At 61.6% G+C, this 24254-nt stretch overlaps 1 protein-coding gene across 2 annotated transcripts; it reads right to left on the bottom strand.

Annotated features, from left to right (window-relative positions):
• Positions 1-2260: 2260 nt before the first annotated feature.
• Positions 2261-23778, bottom strand: SDC1 (syndecan 1). Of its 2 annotated transcripts, none has more exons than XM_036335260.1 (5): positions 23470-23778; positions 6661-6742; positions 5203-5708; positions 4487-4622; positions 2261-4325 (listed from the first exon to the last, which is right to left on the bottom strand). In XM_036335260.1, exons 1-5 carry the CDS (start codon positions 23533-23535, stop codon positions 4156-4158), a joined length of 960 nt encoding a protein of 319 aa, XP_036191153.1. In that variant the 5' UTR covers positions 23536-23778; the 3' UTR covers positions 2261-4155. The 2 variants fall into 2 exon arrangements, with proteins under 2 accessions (XP_036191153.1, XP_036191154.1); XM_036335261.1 differs by lacking the exon at positions 23470-23778 and adding an exon at positions 16919-16960.
• Between the last annotated feature and the right edge of the window lie 476 nt (positions 23779-24254).

The raw sequence follows: 24254 nt of genomic DNA, 5'->3' as shown, positions 1-24254 counted from the left end.
CAGCCCAGCCCTCTGCAAGTCCTAATTCGCCTGGCATCACCTTGGCTTCCGGCTCTCCGAGGCCCTCAGAGGTTCCAGGCGAGTGGCCTGCCGCCTTCCCACCACATTCAGCCTCACCTCTCGCCACACCTGCTTCCAGTTCACATCAGCACGCAGTCCCTGTTTCTGCCGAAGCTGTGCCCTCTGCCTGGGATACCTTCTCGCCCTCGCTTGGGAGGCCAGTTTGAATGTCCTTCAAGAACCAGCAGAAGCACCAGCCCACACGGAGCCCGTCCCTGAAACTGCTCTCGCCCGTCTGTCTCCCCCGGACCCCAAACACCCTGCCAGCGGGCAGTGCGTCTTTGCTTTGGATGTGAAAACCCAGCACCATCCTGCGCCCAGCCCCAGAGACAAGCAAGGCAGAGCGGCCGCAAAGTACGAAGGCACACAAAGAGAATGGCTCATCCGTTAGAAAATAATTGAAATGAACTGTTAGTGGGAAATCCAGTGAGTCCCTCCTCCCTGTACCCCGTGGAACACACACACACACACACACACACACACACACACACACACACACGTGCGCGCCACATGGCCGCGGCCCAAAGGCGAGGGGACTTGAAATGGCGCTCAGTCTCTCAGCCCCAGGCATGGCGAGGAGGGAGCTGGGAAAGCAGAAGAGAAGGGGTCACGGTGGTGGGAAAGGGGGCAGCAAGCTAAGGCCTGAGAGATGGGCAGAGAGAAATCCCTGAGGCCAGGGTGCCCCAGGGACTTGAAGACGGTGTTTAAACCCCTTCACACGTGAGCTTCCTTACTGTTAGCCTCCAACATTCAGTAAATAAAGCCTGTGATGGCACCACCGTCCGTCCGGGCAGTGCCCTGGGGAAGGGACAGAGGTGTGACCCAGGAGCAGCAGGGAGCCCGAGCATTCAGCAGACAGAGGGGTTGGCACTGGGCAGTTTAACCCATTGGGATGTGACAGGAGCAGGTGGCCCAGAAGGCTGGGTCTTGAAAACCTGCTGATGGAGGTCTTGAAAACCTCCCCCCTCCCCACTCTAGTGCCACCTTCTGTGTGTGCACGACCCATGTGGCCTTAGGACCCAGGCCCCTGTCCAAATCCCAGCCCCACCCTCACCAGCATGAGACCTTGGGGCAAGATCCTTGCCCTCTGTGCCAGCTGTTGTCTGTAGAGCGAGGACCAATAACCGCAGCGCCATCTCCGCCGGGTTAGTTTTCGGTGGGGAATGGAATAAGCCGGGTGCCGTCTAGCGGTGTCTGGCCCACAGGACGTTCAGTAAAAACATTAAGTCCAGGTGGCCTCTCCCACAACGGTGCCCTCGATGTCAGCCCAGGGACGGGCAGAAAGCAGGCACTTGGGACAGTCAGTGTTTGAAAGACCTGAGGACTGTCCCGGCCTCCAGACCTTAGGAGCCATGTCAGGAGGGTAGCATCCCCCACGCTGCAAAGCGGCCCAGCGCCGGCCATCCCTGCCCCGCCCACAGGCACAGCCCTTCCCCGTGTCCCTAGGACACACCCGGGGTCTGGTGTAAGGGGCAGGCCGGCATCCAGGGCCAGGCTGCAGGGAGATCTGCCATGAGGGGACAGCTGAGGGCTGGGTGGGCGCCCACAGCCTGCAGGAGACTCTGGGTCAGGCTGGGCCGCCAGGTGCCCTGAGAACACGGGGGCTCCTCCAGTGCTGAGCCTTTCCAACCCCCCGAATTCCCACTGCCATGTCAGGCAGAACGGCCGCCGATTGTGTGCAGGCAGTATTTGCAGACCTTCGGCGCTTCAGACCGTCTGCTGGTTGAGTTCTCAGGGGCCCCCGGACAATGAGCAAACAGAGGGGCTAGCACACCTGAGTCGTAGGGAGCCTTGTGTCCTGTGGGAGGGAATGATCTAGAACAGCCGTGGGCAAACTATGGCCCGTTTGAAATGAATAAAACTAAAAAAAAAAAAGACCGTACCCTTTTATGTAATGATGTTTACTTTGAATTTATATTAGTTCACACAAACACTCCATCCATGCTTTTGTTCCGGCCCTCCAGTCCAGTTTAAGAACCCATTGTGGCCCTCAAGTCAAAAGGTTTGCCCACCCCTGATCTAGAAGGAGAGTAAGGCAGAGAGCCTCAGGAGGGAAGATGGTGAGGGCTGACGCAGTGGGAGCAGGAGGGACCGATGCTTCTTCACCAAGCCCAGTGCACAGCCCAGAGCCAGGCTATGCCTCCCAGAAGGTGACCGGAAAGGACATCACCAGCCCAAGAAGACACGGGACCACGCGGCAGACCAGAATGACAAGTACCGTTTATTCGAGTTACACGAAGGGGCCCCGCCACAGGCTCGGCACTGTCCCAGGGACCAGCAGAGATGAGCTCGGTCGCAGACCCCTTCCCCACCCCTGAGCCATGTCCAGTCACAGGTTCCAGGGCAGGAAGTCCCAGCACTGAGCACAGGGCACAGGTGCCCCTCCTTGGGCGGTGCGCCTGAGTCACATGTGTCCCCCCCTCGGAGCGGCCGACAGAGCAGCTGGAAGGCTGTCAGGTTAAATAAGCAAGTACAGGAGTCCCCAGAAGCCCGGCGGGGGGCCTCTGCTCCCGCAGAGGTGTGAGGGGGGCCGTCCAAGGTGTCTGCGAGGCCGGCCTTGGCTCTGGAGGGGCCTCCGTGTGGCCATGACCTCGGGTCAAGCTGTGCTGGGGGCGCTGCAGCTTCGTTAACCGCTGAGGAGACGGTGCTTTGAGCTTGGCTACGCGTAAATGTACGTCAGAACTTCTATGACCTTGGCTGAACCGACCGACCTCCAGAAGGGTATTAGCAAACAAACAAACAAACAAACAAAACCAGAGCGACTCTGGCCCCGGAATTCCACCCCGGGCGGCCAGGGGGTCGGGGAGGGGATGAAGGCACGGAGCCCTAAGTTTCCCAGCATCGTCGTGGTCGTGGTCAGAGAAAAGGGTGGTCGCATCCGCTGGCCAGCAGAGAGGAGAGACACAGGCAGCAGCGCTCACGTGACTACTTATATTAGTTTATCACACCGGGAGAAGCTACTGTACAGGGAAAAACCCATTGGATTAAGTCGTGTTTTGCCAAAAGCAAAAGACTATCCCTCTTTGGAACATTCCAGATCCCAGCCGGGCCAGGGCCGCAGGAGCTCATCGAAGGTGAGCCTGGCCCTCGGGAGGGGCTCGGTGCCAGGTGTGCCCTGGCCGCCTCTGGTCACCTCCCAGGGGAAAGTGTTCCCAGGGATGGTGTCTAAGGAGCGGGGTCGCGGGAGATTCCCGGGCCCACCGCCACCTCGGACCCCGCAGTCCTCCCTGGTCCCAGCCGGAGGTTTCAGGACGCGATTCTCCCGTGGGCTCCCCACCGCGGCCGAGCTCCTGGGCACGGGCCAGCTGCTCAAAAGAAGTGACTGCCCGCGGCAGCTGAGGCCGGCCAGCCCCCCGACGGGGCCGGCCAGACATCCCTACCCTGTTGCACACGTGAGTGACAAACTCAAGAGACCACACATACACTCGGCCTCTATGCCGGCTTCCAGATTTGGTTCTAGTTTTACAAAAAAAAAAAAAGTCTTCTTAACCCTGATGCTGAGTCCTGACGGTAGATTAGGGAAGCAAGATGGGGGAGTAACCAAATCAGCTTAACTTACCTCAAAAGTAATAACATCTACTGGGCTATGAACAAAAAAACTAGAGGAAACATGTGCAAAAACAAGTTGGTATCTAAGTCAGCCCTCCCCACAAAACCAAGCAAGCTCACAGGGAGCCCCGAACTCCTCTCCCCGCCACTCAGCCGACGACGCCCCCAAGACGGTGGGTCTCTCCCAGTAAGTGCTACAGGAGCGCCAGCCCTCAGCCCCAGCGGGCCATCCAGGTCCACAGCAGTGGGGTGCCCCCTCGCCAGGGCTGCTCCAGGTTGGAGAAACTGAGTCAGGCGGTGAGATGCCAGGTGCTGGCTGGGGTGGAAAGGTCAGATGCGGAAGCCCTCGCGCCCCAGGCTCCAGGCGGAAGTCAGAGGAGCAGAGGAGAGCCCCCAGCCTGCGCAGGACTCCGTGGGGAGGGGGCCAGAGGGGCTGGGAGCGTGGGGAGGTGGCCCGGTGCCCGGGAAGGCCGGCCTGCAGTTGTTCTTCACGGAAGAGGCAATCGGGGGCCTAGAGAGCGGCAGGGGGAGGGGAGACGGCTCCTGTCAGGCATAGAACTCCTCCTGCTTGCTGGGTTTCTGGTAGGCCCCGCCGTTGGCCTGCTTCGGCTCCTCCAAGGAGTAGCTGCCTTCGTCCTTCTTCTTCATCCGGTACAGCATGAAGCCCACCAGGCACACGGCACAGATGAGCCCCACCAGGCCTCCGGCGATGACCCCTGGGGAGACGGACGGAGGCCAGCTCAGCGCAGCTGCTTCTGGGCTGAGTGAGCAGCCGCCCCCACCCCCTCCGGGCAGCCCCGACACCAAGGCTAAAGACACCCCGCACCCTAAAAGCAGCCGTCTGCCCTCCGTCCCACCCACCCAAGAGAAAACTCACCTCCCAGCACGTCCTTCCTGTCCAGGAGGCCCTGTGAGGCCCCGGCGGCCCCGCGACCCACTGGGGGTTCCTTCAGCTCCTCTCGTTCCTCAGGAGACCAAGTTGTGCCCTCCGTAGACACGTCGAAGGTGAAGTCCTATGGGAGGGCAGCGACAGGATCAGGCTGAGTGGCAGCATCCAGGTCCATGTCCAAAGCCAGAAGCAAATCAGGCCTCCCGGTCACAGCCACCGCCAACTCAGCCACGCCCATCCCCACCCCCGGACCTCTGGGACCTCCACGCCAGGCCCCTCCTGCCACACGGCGCTGGACTGTGGCGGAGATGTGTGCACGGATATGAAGTGCGAGTCTCAACAGGAAAACAAATAGGCTCGCTCTAGTGTGAATCACCACGCCCTACAGGACCGGCACACGCCCTGGTAGAACGGCGCGGCCCAGCAGGGGCCTTGCGAGCCTGGGAGCCCCGGTGGTCTGGGAGGGCTCCTCCGCTCTGGCCTCATTGCTTTAGTCTGTCCCGCTCCGGGAAGGTGGGACCCCACGACCTTGTCTTCATGGTGGGGAACGGGATGTGCTCAGGGCACAGGCTGCTGGGTATGCCAGTCAACCAGCCACTGTCCCCGCCCCAAGCCCTGTGCTCAACCAGTCAACAGGGGCTGCCAAGCCCACTGGGCACCCCTCGTCCCAGGAAGCACAGAGGCCCGCAGGGGCCGGCACTCACCTCCTCCCCAGAGCCCTCGCCTTTCGGGAACTGGGTGACGGTCCCAGCCTCAGCAGTCCTCTCGGTGACCCAAGGGTCTCTCTCCTCCGTGACGGTCGTGTGAGGGTTGGCCGTGTGAGGGTCAGCCGTGTGAGGGTCCAGCGGGCCACGGCCTTCAGGGGTTGAGGTCTTATGGTGGTCAGGCTGCATGTCCCTGAGGGGATGCAAGGTGACAGGTGCCTGGGCAGTGGTGGCTCTGGTTGTCGATGCCCGGTGGGTGGTTGGGTGTGGTGTGGTCTCGCTGGGCGGGTGGGTGGTCTTTTCCCGGTCGGGAAAGCCAGGTTCCAGGTGGGCCAGGAGCACTGTGTCTCGCTCCTGGTCTCCCGCTCCGGCGGGCAGGATGGAGGTGGAGGCAGCCATGGTGTCGGCGCCGGTGGGCTCTGGAGCCGTGGGCATGACCGTCAGGAGCCCCAGGTCCTTCCAGGTGAAGGAGGTGGTCTGGGACACGGTGAAACCTTGCAGAGCGCCTGCAGGGCCCAAGCAGAGCAGGTTGGGGTGGGGGAGGCCGCAGAACATCTCAACCAGCCAAGTTCAGGCTGCGAGGACCCCTGGGTGGGTCCGGTGCCCAGGCTAGCACACCCAGCTCTTCCTCCCGAGAGGAGCTCTGCCCCTGGGGTCAAGCTAGCTGAAGCGGAACCTGACTCTGGGAAATGAAAAGACCTGCCTCTGTCTGCTGCCTGTGCCTCGGACGGCCTGGTCTCGGGGCCAAGAGGCACTAAGACCGCCTGGAAGAAACCTTCCCTGCACTGGCCGCAGCCGCTCCCTGGCTGGGGGTGTCCTCAGGGCCCTGGGTCCCTGTGCAGGCACCTCTCTGGCCCCCTCCGTTCTCTCTGCAAAGGTCCAGGCTCCCACAGCGCAGAGGCCTATGTCCAACTCCCAGCCCCAGGCCCCTGCCCAGGCCACCTCCCCCAGGGATGGGCCTCAGCTCTCTTCTGAGGTCCAGCTAAAAGCGCCTCTTCCGGGAGGCCTCCCTGACCCCCTCTAGCTCAGGGACTTCATTTCCCCAGGGAGAGAGGGCGGGGGGAGGCAGGGGAACATTTAGAAAGATACACGCCCCACCAGGCTCTGCACTGCCTTACAGCTAGTTCCCAATGACCTTATGAAGTCAAGGTATTATCCCCCTTTTACAGATAAGGAAATAGGGGCTTGGAGAAGTCAAACAAGCTTCCAAAGTTTGCCCAGTGAGTAGAGAGGAGAGTAGGAGCCCACGTCTGTCTGCAGCGGGTGGCCTCCGGGACCTCTGGAACCCACCACAGTCCCTCCTTCTCGCCAATGCATGTTTTCTCCTGGCAACTCGAACCCCATCCTTCTTCCCCGGCATCTCCAATTGGGCCCAGCCCGGGGGCTGCCTGGCCACTGTCCTAGCCCACAGCCCAGAGCCCACAGCCGTCTTGGAGTGAGGCCCTCCTGCTAGCTCACCTGCACCCGAGCCGGAGAAGTTGTCAGAGTCGTCGCCAGAGCCATCCTGATCTTCGGGGGGCACATTTGCAGCCACAATTTGCTGGAAAAGGGATCAGAAATGAGTCTGAGTGGAGGCTTGCCAGGGTGCTGGGGTTCCGGGGCCCCGTCCTACTCACACACAGCATAGGAAGGAGCCCTGGTGGGTGTCTCAGGACTCAGCGCTGGGCAGGCTGTGGCCCCCCACACACCTCCTAATGTTGGGGTGCAGAAGCACACGAGAGGGGACCAGGCCCTCGGTCCATGAAGCTCCGTTGGGTGGAAGAGCCCAAGCCTCAGAGAGCAGACAGAAGACGCTGTTTCTGGAACACGGGCTGTGGCTCCCATGGGATCCCACCAGCCCAGCCCACACTGGGAATCGGCTCTTGGGGTCAAGGGCCAGGGAGCTTCGGGGTCGAAGACTGGGGCTTTCAGGGGCCCCCAGGAACAAGGACACAATGCCCTGGCTCCAGAAAGGCAGTCCCAGGCGCGCTGGGGACCAGGATACGGGCACCGAGGGTCCTGCGTGGAGGTGCGGGGGGCAGAGAGGGCACGGGCTGAGCTGTCTGTGTTGAGGCAGGTGTGGCCATGATGCCCCTTTCCACAGCTGACCTGATGTCCCAGCCGCAGGAAGGACTAGGTCAGGCCCTCTTGGGAACAGGTGAGGCTGACCTAGAGGGGCCCTGCACTAAGGAGGCACCTGCAATGGGCCCTGGTGCGAACAGCCGTCCCAGGCATGCTGCCCGCTTGGCCGAGGCTGTCGGTGTCTGGTCCTGAGGCAGGAGCCCCACAGCAGGACCAGGGAGCAGGCCGGAGGGAGGTGGGACGCTCCACACACAGCCGAGTGGGCATGTGCAGAAACACGGATCCAGGAGAGCAGGTGTGGAAGGGAGGGCCAGCAGCCAGTTGGCAGGAAAGGTAGCTATGTGTCCTGTTCAGCAACAAGACTTTGACCCAAACAACCCTGTCACCAGTTTGTTTTGAAATGACCCAGCATCAGAGCCAGAACCAAAAAGAGGCAGAGAAGCAAACCAGCACAGGTCAGGTTTAGAGAACCCTTGGCCTTTGCCACTGGTGGCGGGGTGGCCCTGGGGACATGACTAACCCTCTTACAGCCTCAGTCTCCCCATCTGTAAAATGGGGCGATAGTCAAATCTCCATTCCAGGATTATTGCAGAAATCTAATGAGGCTATGCCAGCCGTGGGCAAACTACGGCCCACGGATCCGACCCATTTGAAATGAATAAAACTAAAAAAAAAAAAAAAGACCATACCCTTTTATGTAATGATGTTTACTTTGAATTTATATTAGTTCACACAAACACTCCATCCATGCTTTTGTTCCGGCCCTCCGGTCCAGTTTAAGAACCCACTGTGGCCCTACAATGGGGCTGCCGGAACCCAGCTCGGGGAGGGGGGCCATGGGGCTGTCTGGGAAGAGGTGAGATGGAGGTGGGTAGCGTTTCAGGAGAAGAGGGGGCAAGAGGGCGCCGGTTCACAGGAGGCTCTGTGCAGACTTGTCAGAAGGCAGCCACCACCGGAGGCTGGGCTCCAGGGAACCGGCCTGCTTGCCAGGTGCTGGCCACGGCCACACGGCCTCACTCCTGAGTGGAGCCGATCAGGGAGGCACAGACAAGCGGTGCGGCCTCCTGAGGCTGCCGGGGGCGGAGCTGGACCAGGTGGGGGCTTCCCATCAGGGGAAGCTTCAGACACGTGTAGAAACCGCGGGGCTAGAGATACCACTGAGCTTCCTTTGAAAGTGCAAGACCCAAACTGTCCCCCCCACCCCCACCCCCGCTCCCAAGAAAAGGGCTTTGGCCCCAGAAGGATCTGAGCTGCCATGGCGCATCTACAATGAACAGCGTCCCTGACCACCCCCTGCACCCCCAACCACATCTCCCGTCTCTACTGTCCCCAATGAGGCTTCAAAAACCGGTCCCGCCTCCCCAGAACCCGTCCCCCCAAGGCAGGTCCAGAGTGAGGACCCCCCACCCCAACAAACTCCCATCCAGGCCCAGGGCAGACTGCTCCCAACTGGGCAGCTGGGGGTGGGGACAAGCATTCAGGGGACCCACCCCCCGAGACCCTGTTTCACCCTTGCCTAAGGCCTCTGCCCACCCTCAGGCTGTCCTGAGAAGGCCCTGGGGATGAGCCAGTCCCCAGGCACCGACTCCCTCACTCGGAGAGGAAGCTGGATGTGGGACAGGGCCAGGGCTCCGTCCAGGCAGAAGCCGTGGGGCCAGGCCCTGGTTCACAGATGTCGGACCTAGGCCTGCAGAGAACTCAACACACTGGCACCCTACCCTGCCAACCTTGAAGGCACCACCCGAGACCCAGGCAAATGCCAGGGAGGCGAGCCTCTCACCTACACAGAGAAGCCGCAACAGGTTAGCAATTTCCCAAGAGGGCCGCTCACGACTAGATAAGACTTCAGATCTGCCCCATCCCTGAAAACAATTTGTCTCCTCAGCTCTGCTCAGCTTATCCCTCGGGGATCTTGTTTACACAACAAGCTCTTAAGCAAACACTTTCTCCACTGAAACCAGCTCCCAGGCCCCAGGGCAGCCTCTCCCTGCAGGGCAGGGTCTCCAAGCGGGGAAGGGCTAAGTGGCCTCCTCAGTCCCCTGCACCTGACGCCGCCTCCTGGGATGGCCTCAGCTCCCCGGGGAGGAAATCAGCAGAAACTGCTGAGCTTGAACTTGGATTGCCAGCTGCCAGCTGACTGGAGCTTGTGGTGAGACTTTGGTTTCACTCCTCTGTGCTAAGCACGTGTGGCCTCATGGGGGACCCTGCTTCTGACGCTGGTCCTCCCAAGAGACCCCTTGGCAGGACTTGGGGCTGCTCAGGGACAGGCTGGAACCTACCTGGGACGGGAAGAAAAGCAAGCCAGCCCGTCCCTTTCATGGGGCCCTTGCACATCTCTAAATCCCAGGAAACCCAGCTTTTCATACAAAAATCAAAACCCTTGTGGTCAATAAAGGTCGGAGCCGCCACATACTCAGTTTGCTCAAAGCCTGGACCGGTTTGCTCCTTCCCCATCCTCAGCACAGACCCTTGGAGGCCCACCCGCCTGGGAGGGCGAGGCCAGGGTTGGCTGCGGTGGGGCTGGGGGTCGTGGGGCAGAGGCTTGGAGACAGGAAAGGGTCTGAAAGCAGGCCGTGTCGACGTTGCAGTCTCCGAGCACCTGCTCTCCGCACCTGCCACCTCTGACCCTCCCCACCCCCAGGGAGCACCTGCCTGGCTGGCCCATCTGTTTTAAGAGTAACTTGCCTGAGCTTTTCAACACGGCCATTGGCTCCAGAGAGCGTCATTGAGCAAGAATCCCTGCCCCTGCCCCAGAGGCAGGGGGGACAAAGGTGCCAGCCGAAATGCCAGAGGTGGAGAGGGAAGGCATGGACAAACACAGGGTCAGGGCTGCCAGGGGCCGAGTCCTCATCACTCAGCTGCCGGCCGCTCCCAAGAGCCAGTCGAGAGTCTGTGGCTAGAAGACTGGCAAAGAAGCTTCGAGAAGCAGCTGCAAGCCAAGTCCTGGCAGCTCTCACCCACACCAGCCACAAAGAGGGCCACCCTCCCGGGGGACCTCCGTCCAAGGGGAGCCCTTCCCGGGCCAGCCAAGGGGACCTGGGCTGGGCTCCCCGCCAGAGCACCTTGGGCATGAAAGCTCCTTGGCGGGGTCACAAGGCAGGGCACCAAGTGGGCATCTCAGAGGTTCAAGTAAGGCGCTTATAACTCTGGCGTGACCGCTCCCCGAGCCCCACACCACCCTATCAACTGCAGCCACCAGGTAGGTCCCTAGCCCTGTGGTTTGCAACCCAAACCCCGAGTCACGAACGTGTCACCTGCTGCTTGACTCCGTGATGGGTAAACCACAGACCCTTTAAAAAGCACCACCGAGTTGCCGAAACCGGTTTGGCTCAGTGGATAGAGCGTCGACCTGCGGACTGAAAGATCCTGGGTTCGATTCCGGTCAAGGGCATGTGCCTGGGTTGCGGGCACATCCCCAGTGGGAGGTGTGCAGGAGGCAGCTGATGTTTCTCTCTCATTGATGTTTCTAACTCTCTCTCTCCCTTCCTCTCTGTGAAAAATCAATAAAATATATTTTTTTAAAAAAAAAGCACCACCGAGTCCATACGACCTGTTGCTTTCCAGCCTCAGGACGCTGTGTGAGGTCAGGCTTTGATATGTAACAGGCCCTGGGAGCATCACCTGGGGCTTTGGGGAGAAAGGCGGGTGAGAGATGGCCGGGTCCTGGTGACCTCCCAGGGCCCAGTGCCAGGCACCCACTCCAGGAGGCTTCCGGAAAAGGGGGCTGCGGAGGCTGGGGCACAGAGAGCCACCCTACAGGGGGCGCCAGGGCCAGGCCTCGAAACCCCCAGGCAAGCTGGCGAGGATAAGACCCGTTCACGAACATAGGCAGCCCCGGCAGCACCCGTGGAAGAGGGCGCAGGGGTCTGCTGGCCACGGCTGCCCTCACCGTGGAGCTGGGGGACATGGACCCCTACCCCCAGCAGCTCAAGAAGCAGGAAACTAAGAAGCCTCGGTCCTGATGCGAGGCTGGGCCTCCATCCTGCTCTTCTTCCTCCTCCTCCTCACCTCTCTTCTCCCCTCTCCCCCCTCAGGTGTCCAGGCAGCGAACAGGGCTGGGACGGGGAGCAAGGGCCTCTGGGACAGGACCAGAGCCAGGGCTGCCAGCGGGGAAAGGGCCCTCACCAGGCGGCTGCCCCCGGCTGAGGTCCAGCTCTCTCCCTCGCTTTGGGCCTTGGTTGGAAAACCCAGAACTGCCCTAGGGCTCTGACAGGCTGGCGTCTGGGAGTAGAGGCCCCGATTCCTGTCTTTGCAGCCAGAGAGCTGTGGTGGCCAGTTGGTCACAGACAGGCATGCGGGGGGAGGGGGGGGACGACGGGGGACAGACGGACACGAACAGGCCCAGGGCCCAGGACGTTCCGGTTGGTGGGAGTGCGTCAATCACTTCCTCTCCCAAGGCTGCTTTCCTGACTTGGGAGCTGCTGAGGCCACTGAGGAGGCACAGACGTCTGGCGGTGGCCTCCAGACCCTCAAATCTGCCCCTGCCCACACTCCCAGGAGGGAGAACCCCCGTGCCTCAGGGCAGCACCAGCATTTCCGGCATGACAGGCAGTTATTTATCAGCCCGGTGTCTCTCCACCAGGACCAAGTCAAGCTGGGGCCTGCTGAGGGGGTGATGGGACTGGCTGGGTGGGAGGGGCCTGGGGAGCAGGCAGCCCCCACTTCACCCTGAGAATGTGCTTCCTTAGGGCCCCCCACCCCCCCGAGCACTTCCATGGGAGGAGTGTCTCACAGGGGACCTCCTGGGCACCCGACCCTCCCCCACACACACAACCCCTCCTCCACGGTCCCCGCACGGCCACCTGGACAGACCTCGATGCTCTGGGGAATTCCAGGGCAGGGCAGGGGTGCAGAGCAGCACCCATTCTTCGCTGTAGAGACCCCCCTGCGGTAACGTTTCCCATGGCACCGAATGCCAGGGTTTACAGATGGGAAACCCAAGGTCAAGGTCGTAGAGCCCTTTCCCCTGCCCCATGTAGCTGGCTTGGGGCACCCCGAGAGGCCAGGGATGTGTTGAGAGGGGATCCTGGCAACCGGTGCCAGTCCTGATGCCCAAACCAGGTCAGAGCTGCCGCCAGCACCCGGGTCCCCCTTCCAGAGGAAGGGTGCCGCCTCCAGCCCTCATGAAGGGACTTGTCTGGGAACAGGCCCGGCCGAGGGCTGGGTGCAGGGCAGAGCTGGAAGACCAGTTCCTCTGCTTTCCCCGCCTGCCAGAGCCTGGGCCGCTTGGAAAGATTCCGCTCAGTGTTGAGCAAGGCCGCCCGGCCCGGCCCGGCCCGGCGCTGCCCTGGACAGAGCCAGACAAGGAGTGGCAGGGAAAGTGACCGGCCCACGTTCCGGGGAACCTGGCTGTCGCCTGGGCCCTGCTCCCAACTCACCGGGGGCCCCGGGGAAGACCCTGCCGGGATGCCCACTGCACCAGGTGCTTAGCTGAGTGGTGGCTAGAGAATCAAGGCCCGCCCTCGAGGGGCACCTGAGGGTGGCACACCACAAACAAGGTCACTCAGGGTGGTAGGGTGGGGGATGGGGGGCTCTTGATCACAGTGACTCAGAGTCATGGGTCTCAGCTTCCCAAAGGGGGCTATGGCCCAGGCAGATTGCTGGAGGTGCCCCAAATCAAGGTGACCCCGGCGATGGTAACTGGCACCCCAAAGGGACAGAGGGAGCGCCAGGCCTCCAGAGCCTCGTCCCTCCCCAGCGCTGGCTGTTCTAGCGAGACAGCCGAGGCCGGAAGCTCAGTGCAGGATCCTCTAGACGGCGCGCCCCCCACTACCCCCCCGCCGCCCCCCATGAGGGCCCCTGAAACTGCTCTCGAGCTGATTAATCTCCAGACTCCCCCAAGCCTGGGGGGCCTGTCACCTCTGGCACATGGGCCTGTAGAGACATCCTCCCCCTGCGCTGGCTAAATAAAGTGTTCTTCGGTTTCACTGGAGGCAGAAACTTGCAGCTTCTGACACACCTGCAGCCAGCAGCGCTCCAGCTGTGCACGCGGAGGAGGGAGGCGCGCTCTGTCACCCAGATCTCCCCATCGGCGTCCCCTCTGAAATAAAAGTGCCGCTGGGAAGGCTCAGGGGTGACAGTCACCCACAGGAGAGTGGAAACCAGCTCTGTGTGTGTGAGGGGGGGGCTATTCTGGATCTGGGGTGCAGGGGTGAGCAGGAGTGTGGAGGATGGGGAAGGATTGCTAAAGGGAAGCTGGAGGAGCCAAGAGCACATTTTCCAACCTGTGTCAGAATGCGCGCCAGCCAGCTCCATACCCAAAAGAGGAGGACTGAGTGAATTCCCTTTGCTCCAGCGTGGAGCCACAGATGTCCTTGGCTTCTCTCCCGCACATGGAACAGTAACGGGCCAGCCTGGGCCCGGCCTCTGGAATAAAGCGCAGTTCGGAGCGGTCAGCACACGGAGGCTGCTGGGAGCCCAGCCACACACAGGAAGGGCAGAGCGTCCTTGAGGGGGTCCCATGGCTGAGCGGAGCTGGTATTTTCTGGCCTGAGTGAAGGAAGGCAGAATTTTCTAGAAAGTCCAGAAGGAAGGGGGGGTCCTTAAGGGTGGGGAAACCCTCAGTCTGCAGGTCTAGACACCAGCCACTGCCCGCACAGCCGGGGGCCCTGCTGTCTGGGTTCAGCTGGCCTCCTCCCACCGCCTGCCAGCCACCCCCCCCCGCCCCGCCCCCCCAGCCCAGGGGTCAGGAGCCAGCCCCTGGCAGAGGTCAGGCAGAGGGGAGGCTCCGATTTCTGAGAAGGGGCAAAAGCCAGGTTTGCAGGCCCTGTGACGTCAGCACACTGGGGTAAGACCAGGCGGCCATTCACACGGGGTAGTCACAGGAGCAGGTCAGGTTACGCTGCGCCCCTCCCCCATTAACGGGCACTGGGTGGGGGGCTCTCCCCAGGGACTCTCCAAGCAGCGTTAGCCCCAAAGCTCTCCCCCAGACTTGCCCCTCTGAGCCCAGGAAGGGACTACAAATCACGCCACGTATGTTATTTCACTGAATATTTTCCAAAGCCCCTCTGAGTCACACAGGACATGAAACACCCCAGCTTACAGATGAGGAAACTGAGGCTTAGAGGCGGACGCAGAAACATGCCTGAGGGCACAGGGAGGAAGTGATGGAGCCTGGTGATGAGCTGGGTGGGCCAGACTCCATGCCCTGTGCTCTCCCCATCCCTCCCCCTGCACCACCACCCCCAGCCCAGCACCTCGCTCTGCTCCAGCCCCAGGTGGGGCTAATCAAGGCAGACTAGCCAGCCAGTTCTGGTCCCATCCTGCCTGCCCAGCCCCAAGGCTTCAGGACCCCAGTCCCTTCCCCAGAGGAAGGCCGACCCTAGATGGGGGTCTAGCAGAAGGTTCCTGTTCCACAGGGGGCAGAGGGGAAAGGGCATGAGGGGGCTCTCTGCTCCTCAGACAATTCCCAGAGGTCAGGATGCCTCAGCCAGTGCTGCAAGACCTCGGGCGGCTTCCTGGCTTAAGCCTTCCCAGGACTTTATCACAACCAGGCCTTTCCCAGGAAAACTGCGCCTAGACCCATCCCCCCAGCCCCCAGCCCCCAGCCCCGCAGCGTGCCTGTGGGGATGGGAAAGGGAGGTGGGGCAGTGCCGAAGATCTCGCTCAGCCCAGTGGCACAGTCTCCTAGCCTGGCCCACAGCCCAGCAGGTCTTGCCGCCCAGACCCTCCCCAAGCCCCATCCTGAGGCGATGCGGTCACCAGGACGGCAGCACCGCACCCCAATGGCTCTCTCTGAAGTGACGTCAGAGGCTCCTCAAACCCCCGCAGCCTGGGGCCCTGCAAGCCCAAACCTGACCACACATCCGTCCAGGACACTCCCTGGAGACAGGACACCAAGGCCCCAAATAGTTTCCTGGGCAGCAGGGATGCCGAGAAGCTACAGGAGGGAAGAGCCAGTGCTACCCCGTGCGCCCACCATGGCACTGGTACAGCCACATCCCACGGCGGGTCAGGTGAGGCCCCGGGCTTCCGCGGCCATGAGGTGCCAGGGTGTGGAAACAGAAGTCCAGGTCCTCAAGCCCCCCAGGCCTCCTGGTGCCCAGCACAGGCTAGATTTTGGGGTGGACCAGCTCACCTCGGCCCACCAGAAGTCCCTCCCGTGGTTCCCATGTCCCCATGTCCCATCCACCCTGGCCAGGTCCCAGAACCCTGTCTCCTCAGTAGGAAAGGTGGTGAATTCAACATCTCTGTGGGGGGACGGCTCTCCGCCTCTCTGGAGCTCAGTGGCGCCCAAGCTGTCCGAGAGCAGGGCTGGCCTATCTGCACAGAACGCCGCTCCTGTCTGGTCCCCGTAATAGCCACCCTCTCTTACATGCACCCCTGGACCAGGCAAGGACCCTTCCACATCTGCCCAGGGCTTTTAGATCTGGTCAGGCCAGGTAGGGCTCACGACCCCCATGCTTGAGACAGAACTCTGCGGGCAGCAGGAGCAGAGGCAGGCCTGGCCCAGATACCCTCCAGTCCTGTCACATCGCCGTGAGACTTGTGAACACCCAAATGCATGACCTCACCTCCGCCTCTGAGCCCCCTCCCCATTTCACAGATGAGCTCACTGAGGCCCATGCACAATCACTCAGCAGTAAAGAGGGCCGGGGCTGGAAGCCAGGCCCCCAAGTAGTGCCCCCACCCCACGGCCAGCACACAATGGGCTCACGGTCAAGGCTGGCTGGGTGAGTCTCTGAAAAAGGCCCGTGGGCCTGGCACCATGACTCAGCTGATGAGCGGAGCGATAAACAGATCTGCCTTCCCCACTGCCCCAACCTGCCCACCATGGCTTCCGTTCCTGCTAATGAGTGGCCCTGGGGCAGGCGGCCAGGGTGCCTGGGTGTGTGCGGGTAATATTCCCTGACCCCCACCCCCAGCCTGACCTCGCGCAGGGCCTCGTCCTCCGGAGGTTCCCACACTGAGCTCCAAGTTCACCTCCTCCACGCAGCCTGCCCTCACCCCACCCCACAGACGCCCCTCAGGCAGCTGGTGCTCCCCACGCAGAATACTGGTGGAGGCTGCTGAGCCCACCCCAGTCCCCCAGGGCCACCTCCTCCTTTCCAGAACAAGGTCTCTCTGCAGCCACCGGGCTGTCAGAGCTGACGAAGGGAAGGGAGGCCACTTGAGCAGGTGGGGGAACTGAGGCCCACAGTCAGGGCCAACCTGGGACTAGGACGGCCAGGAGCCCCGGCTGCCCTTTTCGGTGGGAATAATGCCGCAGACTCCGAACGAAAGCCAGGGATGGAGGAGTGTCAGAGCTGCAGCTATAAAGGGGAGAGGGCCAGAAAGGAAGGGAGAGAGGAAGACAGCTTCCCGGTTTCTGAGAAGGAAATTGCAGGCAGGTAGGTGACAACCAGGTTCCCAAAAAGCTCTGGACTGCAGCCTACCATCAGGAGAGCCTGGGGGGAAACGGAGTCAGGACTGTCCATGCAAAGCCCAGCCATAGCTGCAACCCATGCTGCCAGCTGGACCCACCATTCTACCCCTTCGTACACACACACACACACACACACACACACACACACACACACGAGGGCCTTGTGGGGCTGCAACCCCCAGGTGAGTCTGGGAAGCGTTTTTCCCAGGGCCGAAGGCCAGTGGAAGAGCAGCCTCTACATATAATTAGGCAGCCCACAGAGCCATAAACGCCAGGAGGAGAGATGCTCACCGGGTTCCTGGGGCAGGAGGGGGGCATCTGAAAGCCTAGGAGTTCCCGGGTCAACAGGAAGAGTGACTGGGCAGACAGCTGAGTCCAGGAGAAGGTCCTGCCACCAGCCTCCCTCTCCGGACCCGATGGTCCCAAGCCCGAGCCTGCCTACTGCACTCTTCTTCCTCTGAGAGCCCGTGTCCACACACGTGCGGTCCCCAAACAGGCACAGCCTGACAGGCAGCAGGACACTTTCCGGAGGAAGCCTAGGCCCCCCACACCACCCTGGCTCTGGACCCCACAGCACCGAGCCCAGAGGAGCTGATCAGGTGCCCCTGCTCGGGCCTGGGAATGCAGCAGACCTTTTAGGGCCAACTCCCCACCCAACGGAGCCTCCTGAGGACAGGATGCGGCGGTCACATCGCAGACACAGCTAGCCCTTCCTGGGGCGAAGGGGAGGCTTCCCTTGTCCACCCAGAGCTAGAAGGTACCGTTGCTTAAGTGACCCCGAGCACCGGGGCTTGCCTCTGTGATCTCAAGCTCTACAGCCTGCGCCCCAAACGAGCCTCCTGCATCAAGGGACAGCTACCCGCCTGCCCCCCTTCCCTAGGCACTCAGGGCGCTCAAGGCCACTCCGAGAGGTTCCAGGGCGCGCACTCCACCCGCCCGAAGCCCAGCCCCTGCTGGATCAGCTGGAGGGAAATGACAGGGCGCTGAGCCTGTTCCAGGTGCAGGAGCCGGCGCCAAAAGCCCTCTTTCCAGACTCCCTAATCCCATGCCTTCTCTAGACACACGTAGGCAGGCCCTGGGGGGAGAGGGGGACTTTCAACCCGAGACTCCAAAATTGGTTGTTGAATAGGAGGAAATCAGAAAATAGTTTGTTCTGTAAAAGGACCAGAGTTCTGGAGCTAGACGTCATTTAATGGCCAAGTCCTCGTGTGTGTGGCTGCTCCAGCAGCGGGACCTGGATTGCAGCGGGGCAGGAGGTGGAAGCCAGCACAGGAGCCAGGAGCCCTGGATTCTGGTAACCCAGCTGTGCCATGGTGCATGGCTCTCAGGCTTATTTGGCAAATGTACCCCCACCCCATCCCTACCCCCATGCCCAAGAGGAAAGACAGTGCAGGCTGGCTGCTGGCTGGGGCAAGACTGAAGGTACCATCCGAACAAGGGAACTGTATGCCCCCCCAACCCACTGGGCCTCGGGTGCACACTCCCCACCCCACTCTGCTGGGTCCCACTGTTTCCTGGCCTAAACTTCCTGGGAGGAGCTCTTGCTTTGTCCCTAAGTGACCATCAAAGGAACCCAACCCAAACCCAGTATATTACCTAAACCCTAGGATTGCCTAAAGCCGTGGTCAGCAAACCACGGCTCGTGAGCCACCTGTGGCTCTTTGGCCCCTTCAGTGTGGCTCTTCCACAAAATACCACGTGCAGGTGCGCACATACAGTGCGATTGAAACTTCGTGGCCCGTGCTCAGAAGTCGGTATTTTGTGGAAGAGCCACGGCGAAGGGGCCAAAGAGCCGCGGTTTGCTGACCACTGGCCTAAAGCACCGTTAAGGCCACTGCAACACCTCCATTCAAAACACGCGCCCATACGGCTCTTCAGGGTGGAACCGCAAATACCCACGAGGGCTGTGCAGGACTCAGTGGCTCCGTGTGCTGGCCTTCATGGGGGAGGCTTGACAGTCCATCAATTTATTCATGTCATGCACATACACGTGTACACACACACACACACACACACACACACACACACGATCCTGGTTCTGCCCCTTGGAGGCGCTCGGCTACACAGGCTCACCCACAAAATGGAGGCAATGACACAGAGTATACAGGTTTGGGGTAAAGATGAAATAAGGTCGGAAAAGCCCTGAGCACGATATCCACGGCTAACTTTCCTCGAGCACTTTCATTACCAAACGCTTTCACGAATTCATTATGAAACGAGCTCGCAAATGACAGAATGAGGACAGGGAGAACAGGTATGCTACCCGCTTTTCACGGGACATCAAGATTTGGGAGTGAAGTGACTCACCCAAGATTACGTGGTAAATTAGGGGCAGAGTTGAGACTCCGTCCTGGGGCTCTGCTCAGCCCAAAGCTGTGTGTGGCCTGCCAAACAGTAAGGTGTGCCAAGACGGTGCCCTACAGTCCAAATCAACACGCTGAGCGGAGGGAGACGGGACCCACGCGAAGAACGAGGCCTGGGCCAATCAGGATCTGTGGCCAGTTAGCCTCCCTGGGTCCCGGCTACTTGTCATTGGCAAGTCACTTACAACTCAAGCCAGGAGAGGAGCATGGGGTCATCAGGTGCTCCCACCCAGAGGTCACTCATATCTGTTCACCAAGGGAGCCCCTAAGAGACTCCCTTGAGCCCTGGTTGGTTCGGTTCAGTGGATTGAGCATTGGCCTGAAGACTGAAGGGTCCCAGGTTCGATTCTAGTCAAGGGCATGTGCCAGGTTGTGGGCTTAATCCCTAGTAGGGTGTGCAGGAAGCAGCCGATCAATGATTCTCTCTCATTGATGTTTCTCTCTCCCCACTCCCTTCCTCTCTGAAATCAGTAAGATATATCTATATCTATCTATATCTATCTATATCTATATCTACATCTATATCATCTATATCTATATATATCTATATATATATATAAGAAAAACTCCCTTGACAGCCTCTCTGTCATTCTAGGCACTAGAAGGGACACTGCAGAGGTCCCAGTGGAGGTCCCTGAAGGCACAGGGTCCACATGTCACAGATCATGAACATTACTCAGAGGTGAGACCCTTACTCCAAGCTGAAAACTCTGGTCTTAGGATTAACTCTAACACATCGGACTCGTTTCTCAGAATGGAGAAAAGTGCCAATTAGAACTGAACGGGAGAGTGGCTAACTACACTTAAACACACCCATGTCCTTTTGGCTGCTCCCAGACAGAGATGGAAGAGTTGGGGGACAAAATATAGCAACCTGGGGGCCCCGGGCACAGGGGCCAAGTACTCTTCGGAGCTCCATGAGCCCAGGAGACGTAAGATCACCTGGTACAGTGACCACAGTGAGGACCCTAGCATCCAGAGGGCCAATTATGGTTAGCGTTCTTCTGTTAGTAACGGAAGGGAAATAAATAGTTCAGAAAGCCCTGCTCCAAGTGAGAATACTTTTTGTTTTTAAATATATTTTATTGATTTTTTACAGAGAGGAAGGGAGAGAGATAGAGAGTCAGAAACATCGATGAGAGAGAAACATCGATCAGCTGCCTCCTGCACATCTCCTACTGGGGAGGTGCCTGCAACCCATGTACATGCCCCGACCGGAATCGAACCCGGGACCCCTCAGTCCGCAGGCCGACGCTCTATCCACTGAGCCAAACCGGTTTCGGCATGAGAATACTTTTGAAGGTACCATGGATTCTTAGCTCCCTGAGAAAGCCCTGTATACTTCAGTCCCAAGGGATTTCAGAACCCCAAATTCTGCTGCAAAAGAAAAGACTCCTCTATAAAAGATTCCAAAATTCAAGCTTCTCACTAATTCTTTCCAGGCCCTTCTCCCTCCCCTTCCCCTCCCCGCCGATCTGGGTTAATGAGGTTTTATTGGAACCCACCAGAGCCACAGGTAGAGACTTACACCAGCTCCACCCTCGCTGCGGAGCCGAAGCCAGGAGTGACATCACCTCTGGAAGGCTGTGCGCCTGGCAGAGGCAGCTAGCACCTCCCCCACCCCACCCACTCAGCCAGGCCGTGGGGAAGTGTCTCTACTAGCCCCCATAATTAGGGCAAAAAGGAATTTTATGCCTTTCAAGAAAGAGAAGAGGGAAAGAGAGCAACCCAGTAAATAACTATTCCAGAACAAGCCATTTTTCTTGCATGGCAGAAACAAAAGACCACAGAAAGCTTTTTAGACAAACCTGTTCCCTTCTCTTGGGAGTGGCTGAGCAGCCTCCCCTTGCCCATTCAAAGCAGGTGCCCAGGCATCACACCCTACCTCCCCAGGCCCCAGGGGAGCTGTGACCTGCTTCCCACTGGGACCAAAGTGAACCCTTAGACACAGATCTGTGTGACCTATGAACATCTTCTCCCATTTTAGGCAAACCCCACTGCCTCATTTCTTTCAGGAAACAAGTAGAGGGGAGCTCTGCGAAGGCATTTCATGGCACCTGTATACCCCCTTTTACCCCAACCTGGAGAGGAAGAGGGCAGGGCTGGGAAAGAGAAAACAAACCAAACTTTAGTTAAAAAAGAAAGAGAGAAAGACCTAAGCTCAAGCCAGAGCCTTACCCCAAAGCTTAGGGCTCTCAGTCTCGGGTCTCAGTTCAACCACCGCCACCAGGAAGCCCTCCCACCATCTCAGCTCTAAGAAGCCTCCCCACCTCTCCCTCCTTTCCCCTTTGAGATTCAACTAGCCCCTGGGCCCTGTGTCTCCACAAAGTGTCAAAGTTTCTAGGCAAGAAAAAAATGCCCCACACCGCAGCCCCTGCCCCTTCCCCACACACAAGGACTCTGAGCACCGTGGTCCCCGAGAATCTCAAATCCCATCCGCTTCCCTGTTAACGGTCACTCTGGGATCTGACCGGAGCGCACAGACACCCCAGCCTCGGCCAAGACAGCCAGAGAAACCGCCACCGCCCCCACCCCCATTCTGGCTGAGAAGAGGTGGAGAACCCCACCTCAGCATCCCTGCTGGGGTTCCACCCGGGGCCTGGGGAGAGAGGAGCAGCCAAGTAAGGCCAGGGGGGCAAGGGAAGTAAGCCAAGCACCTCCACTCTCTTCTCCAGAACAGCCACTGTGACTCAGGACGAAAGCTGAGTCCCACAGAGGCCAGCAAAGGAGAAGACAGGCGTCAAATTCTTAAACCTGAAAGCCAGGATCGCACTGAAGACCCTGCTCAGAAAGCCTATCTGTCGCCATGGCTCCCCAATAGGGTACCCCCCCACCACCACCACGCACACGCACACGCACACGCGCACACACACACACACACACACACGCACGCACCCGCACACCCCAGCCCCTCAGTAATCCAAGAGGCATCAGGGACCTTCGCCTGGAGTTCCAAATGCTCGCAAGCACAACAGTCGCCTGGGAAGCAGGGGGGCACTTCACCAACCCGCTCGGAAAACACCTCGCCTGGACCGGGCCCTGTAAAATGCCCAAGCGCTCAATAACCGGGGCTGTTATGCTCGGGGTAGGTAGGGCCTCACAGAGGGCAGCGTGGCTGAGACTAGTCCAGACCCCACGTTACGAGTGGAGGACCCACCCCCGCCGATGCTCCTTCCCGGCCCACGTGCCTCCCTGTGCCAGAGCCGGGAAGGCCAGCCATCCAGAGGTGGTGGCGAGAGGCGGCCACTTCCGGAAGGGGAAGCGCCCCTCGCTCCGCACCTCCCCGCCCTCTCCGTCCCGGGGGGATGGCCGACCCGGCGGCGGAGGGGACCTCTGGCACCCGGTGCGGGCGGGGGGTGGCCTGGGCAAAGGCGGCCGGCGCTGACACCTGGCGGCGGCCCGGGTCCCAGCCCACGTCAGGGCCGGCGCTGCGGGGCGGTTCCCGGGAAAGGGCTTCAGGGGCCGAGAACAAAGCGCCCCCATTGGGGAAGGCGGGTTGGCGGCCAGGGCGGGAGATCACTTTCTGGGGACCCTCGGGAGACGCTTTGTCGGCCAGGTTCCTCTCGAGAGGGGACCCACCCCCGTCCATGGTGGATGCTGGCGTCCTACCCAAAGGCCTCCCCAGCCTCGGGCTCCGCATTCGTCCCTCTTCCCCAGCTCCGCGGGGCGGGCCGAGGGACCCGCCTTCCCCGCGCGCGGCTCCAGCACAAAGCCGGGCCGGGGGAGGGGAAGGGCCGCTCCCGCCGCCCGCTGGAAGCCGTGCGCCACCCCGTCCCCAGCGCGGGCGCGCGCCCCTCGCGGCAGCACAACTTCGGCCCAGAAGTTGGTCCCCGCGGCTCTCCAGCGCTTCGGGGCCAACTTCCCGGAACCGAGCTGCCAGCTCGGCCCGGCTCCCCGCCGACGGCCAACGGAAAGCGGCCCGCGGCCCGGCCCCCGCTCCTGGGCTAACGCGCCCGCCTGCTCCCGCGGGGCTCCGCTGCGCCCCAACTTGCCTCCGCCGAAGGGGCCGGCGCCCGGTCTCGCGGGTCCGGTTTGAATTGGGGCCTGCGGGAGGGGCGCGTGGCCGCGGCTACTGCATCCTCCCGGGTCACCGGTGGGGGCCCGGCCACCGCGGCGCCCGGGGTGACGGGTGGGGAGCCGGGGACCGGTGCCGCCGCAGGCTGGCGGGCTCCGGCGCGTGTTTTACATCATTGAGCGCGGGGGGCACGAGGGGCGCGGGGCCGGCGCAGGCTGCGTTCCGCGGGGCGCCCCAGCCCCGCACCCGGAGCGGCGGAGCCCACCCGGCGCCCACCGACGGCGGAGGTGACGGGGGCGGGCGCCCGGGTTTCGGGGCGCACCGTCGCCGGGCGAGCGCGGGAAGAAGCCGTCCCAGGTTCCCCTCCCCCTCCACGTGCCGCCGCCGGCATCGGCGGGTCTGCCAGCCCGGCTTCCCGCCGCCGCCCGCCCGCCCGCCCGCCCGCCCGCCGCGGCCGCACTCACCGGGAGGACCGGCTGCAGGCGCAGCGCCAGCGCGCAGAGCGAGAGCCAGAGCGCCGCGCGCCTCATGCTGCCCGGACCGGGGCGGGCGGGCGGGTGCGCGGGGCGGGCGGGCGGGCGGGCGGCGCGGGGCTCGGGCCGGACCGAGTGCGCGGCGCTCGGCTCCCTCGGGCGCTGCCCCGCGTGCGGCTGTCCGGGGCGAGGCGTGCGGTCCGCCGGCTGCGCTCCGCTCTCTGCTGGATTCCTCCCGACTCCGCTCGGCTCCCGCCCGCCCCTCTCCCGCCGAGCTCCGCCTTATAATAAACCCACAGGCCCTCAGCCGCTGCAAAAAACCAGACCCCCACCCCCAGCTCGCCAGGTCTCCGGGCCAGTCCCCACCCCGGACCCCGCCCCCTGAGCCACCCAGCCCGGCCCCTCGGACCGCCCCACCCCCGAGCCGCGCCCCGCCCCTCCCGCTCCGCCGGGGTAGAGCCTGGCGGGTCCCCCGAGCCGTGGGCCGGGCGGGCGGTGGGTCCGGCGTCTCAGCGCGGCTGCTCTCGGGCGGTGGGGACCCGGGCTCACCCCCTGCCGCCCCGGCCCAGGGCACTGAGCGCCGTCCGGGAGGGGGCGGGAGGGAGACCGTTGGTCCGCGGCTGTGCGCGCCAGCCTGCAGCGCCCTCTGGGCGGACACGAGCGGCCTCCAGGTGTGTCGGGCTCCCAGGTCCCGGAGGGAACACTTCGGGCCGCGGTGCTGGCCCCCAAGTGATGGGGCTTAGACCGATGGGTCCCCCCGCGCTTGTCCGACCGCA

Source organism: Myotis myotis, unplaced genomic scaffold, assembly GCF_014108235.1.
Source record: "Myotis myotis isolate mMyoMyo1 unplaced genomic scaffold, mMyoMyo1.p scaffold_m19_p_14, whole genome shotgun sequence".
NCBI classification, from domain to species: Eukaryota; Metazoa; Chordata; class Mammalia; order Chiroptera; family Vespertilionidae; genus Myotis; species Myotis myotis.
The sequence above is the reverse complement of the archived record's forward strand: the minus strand, read 5'-3'. Positions and strand labels throughout refer to the sequence as shown.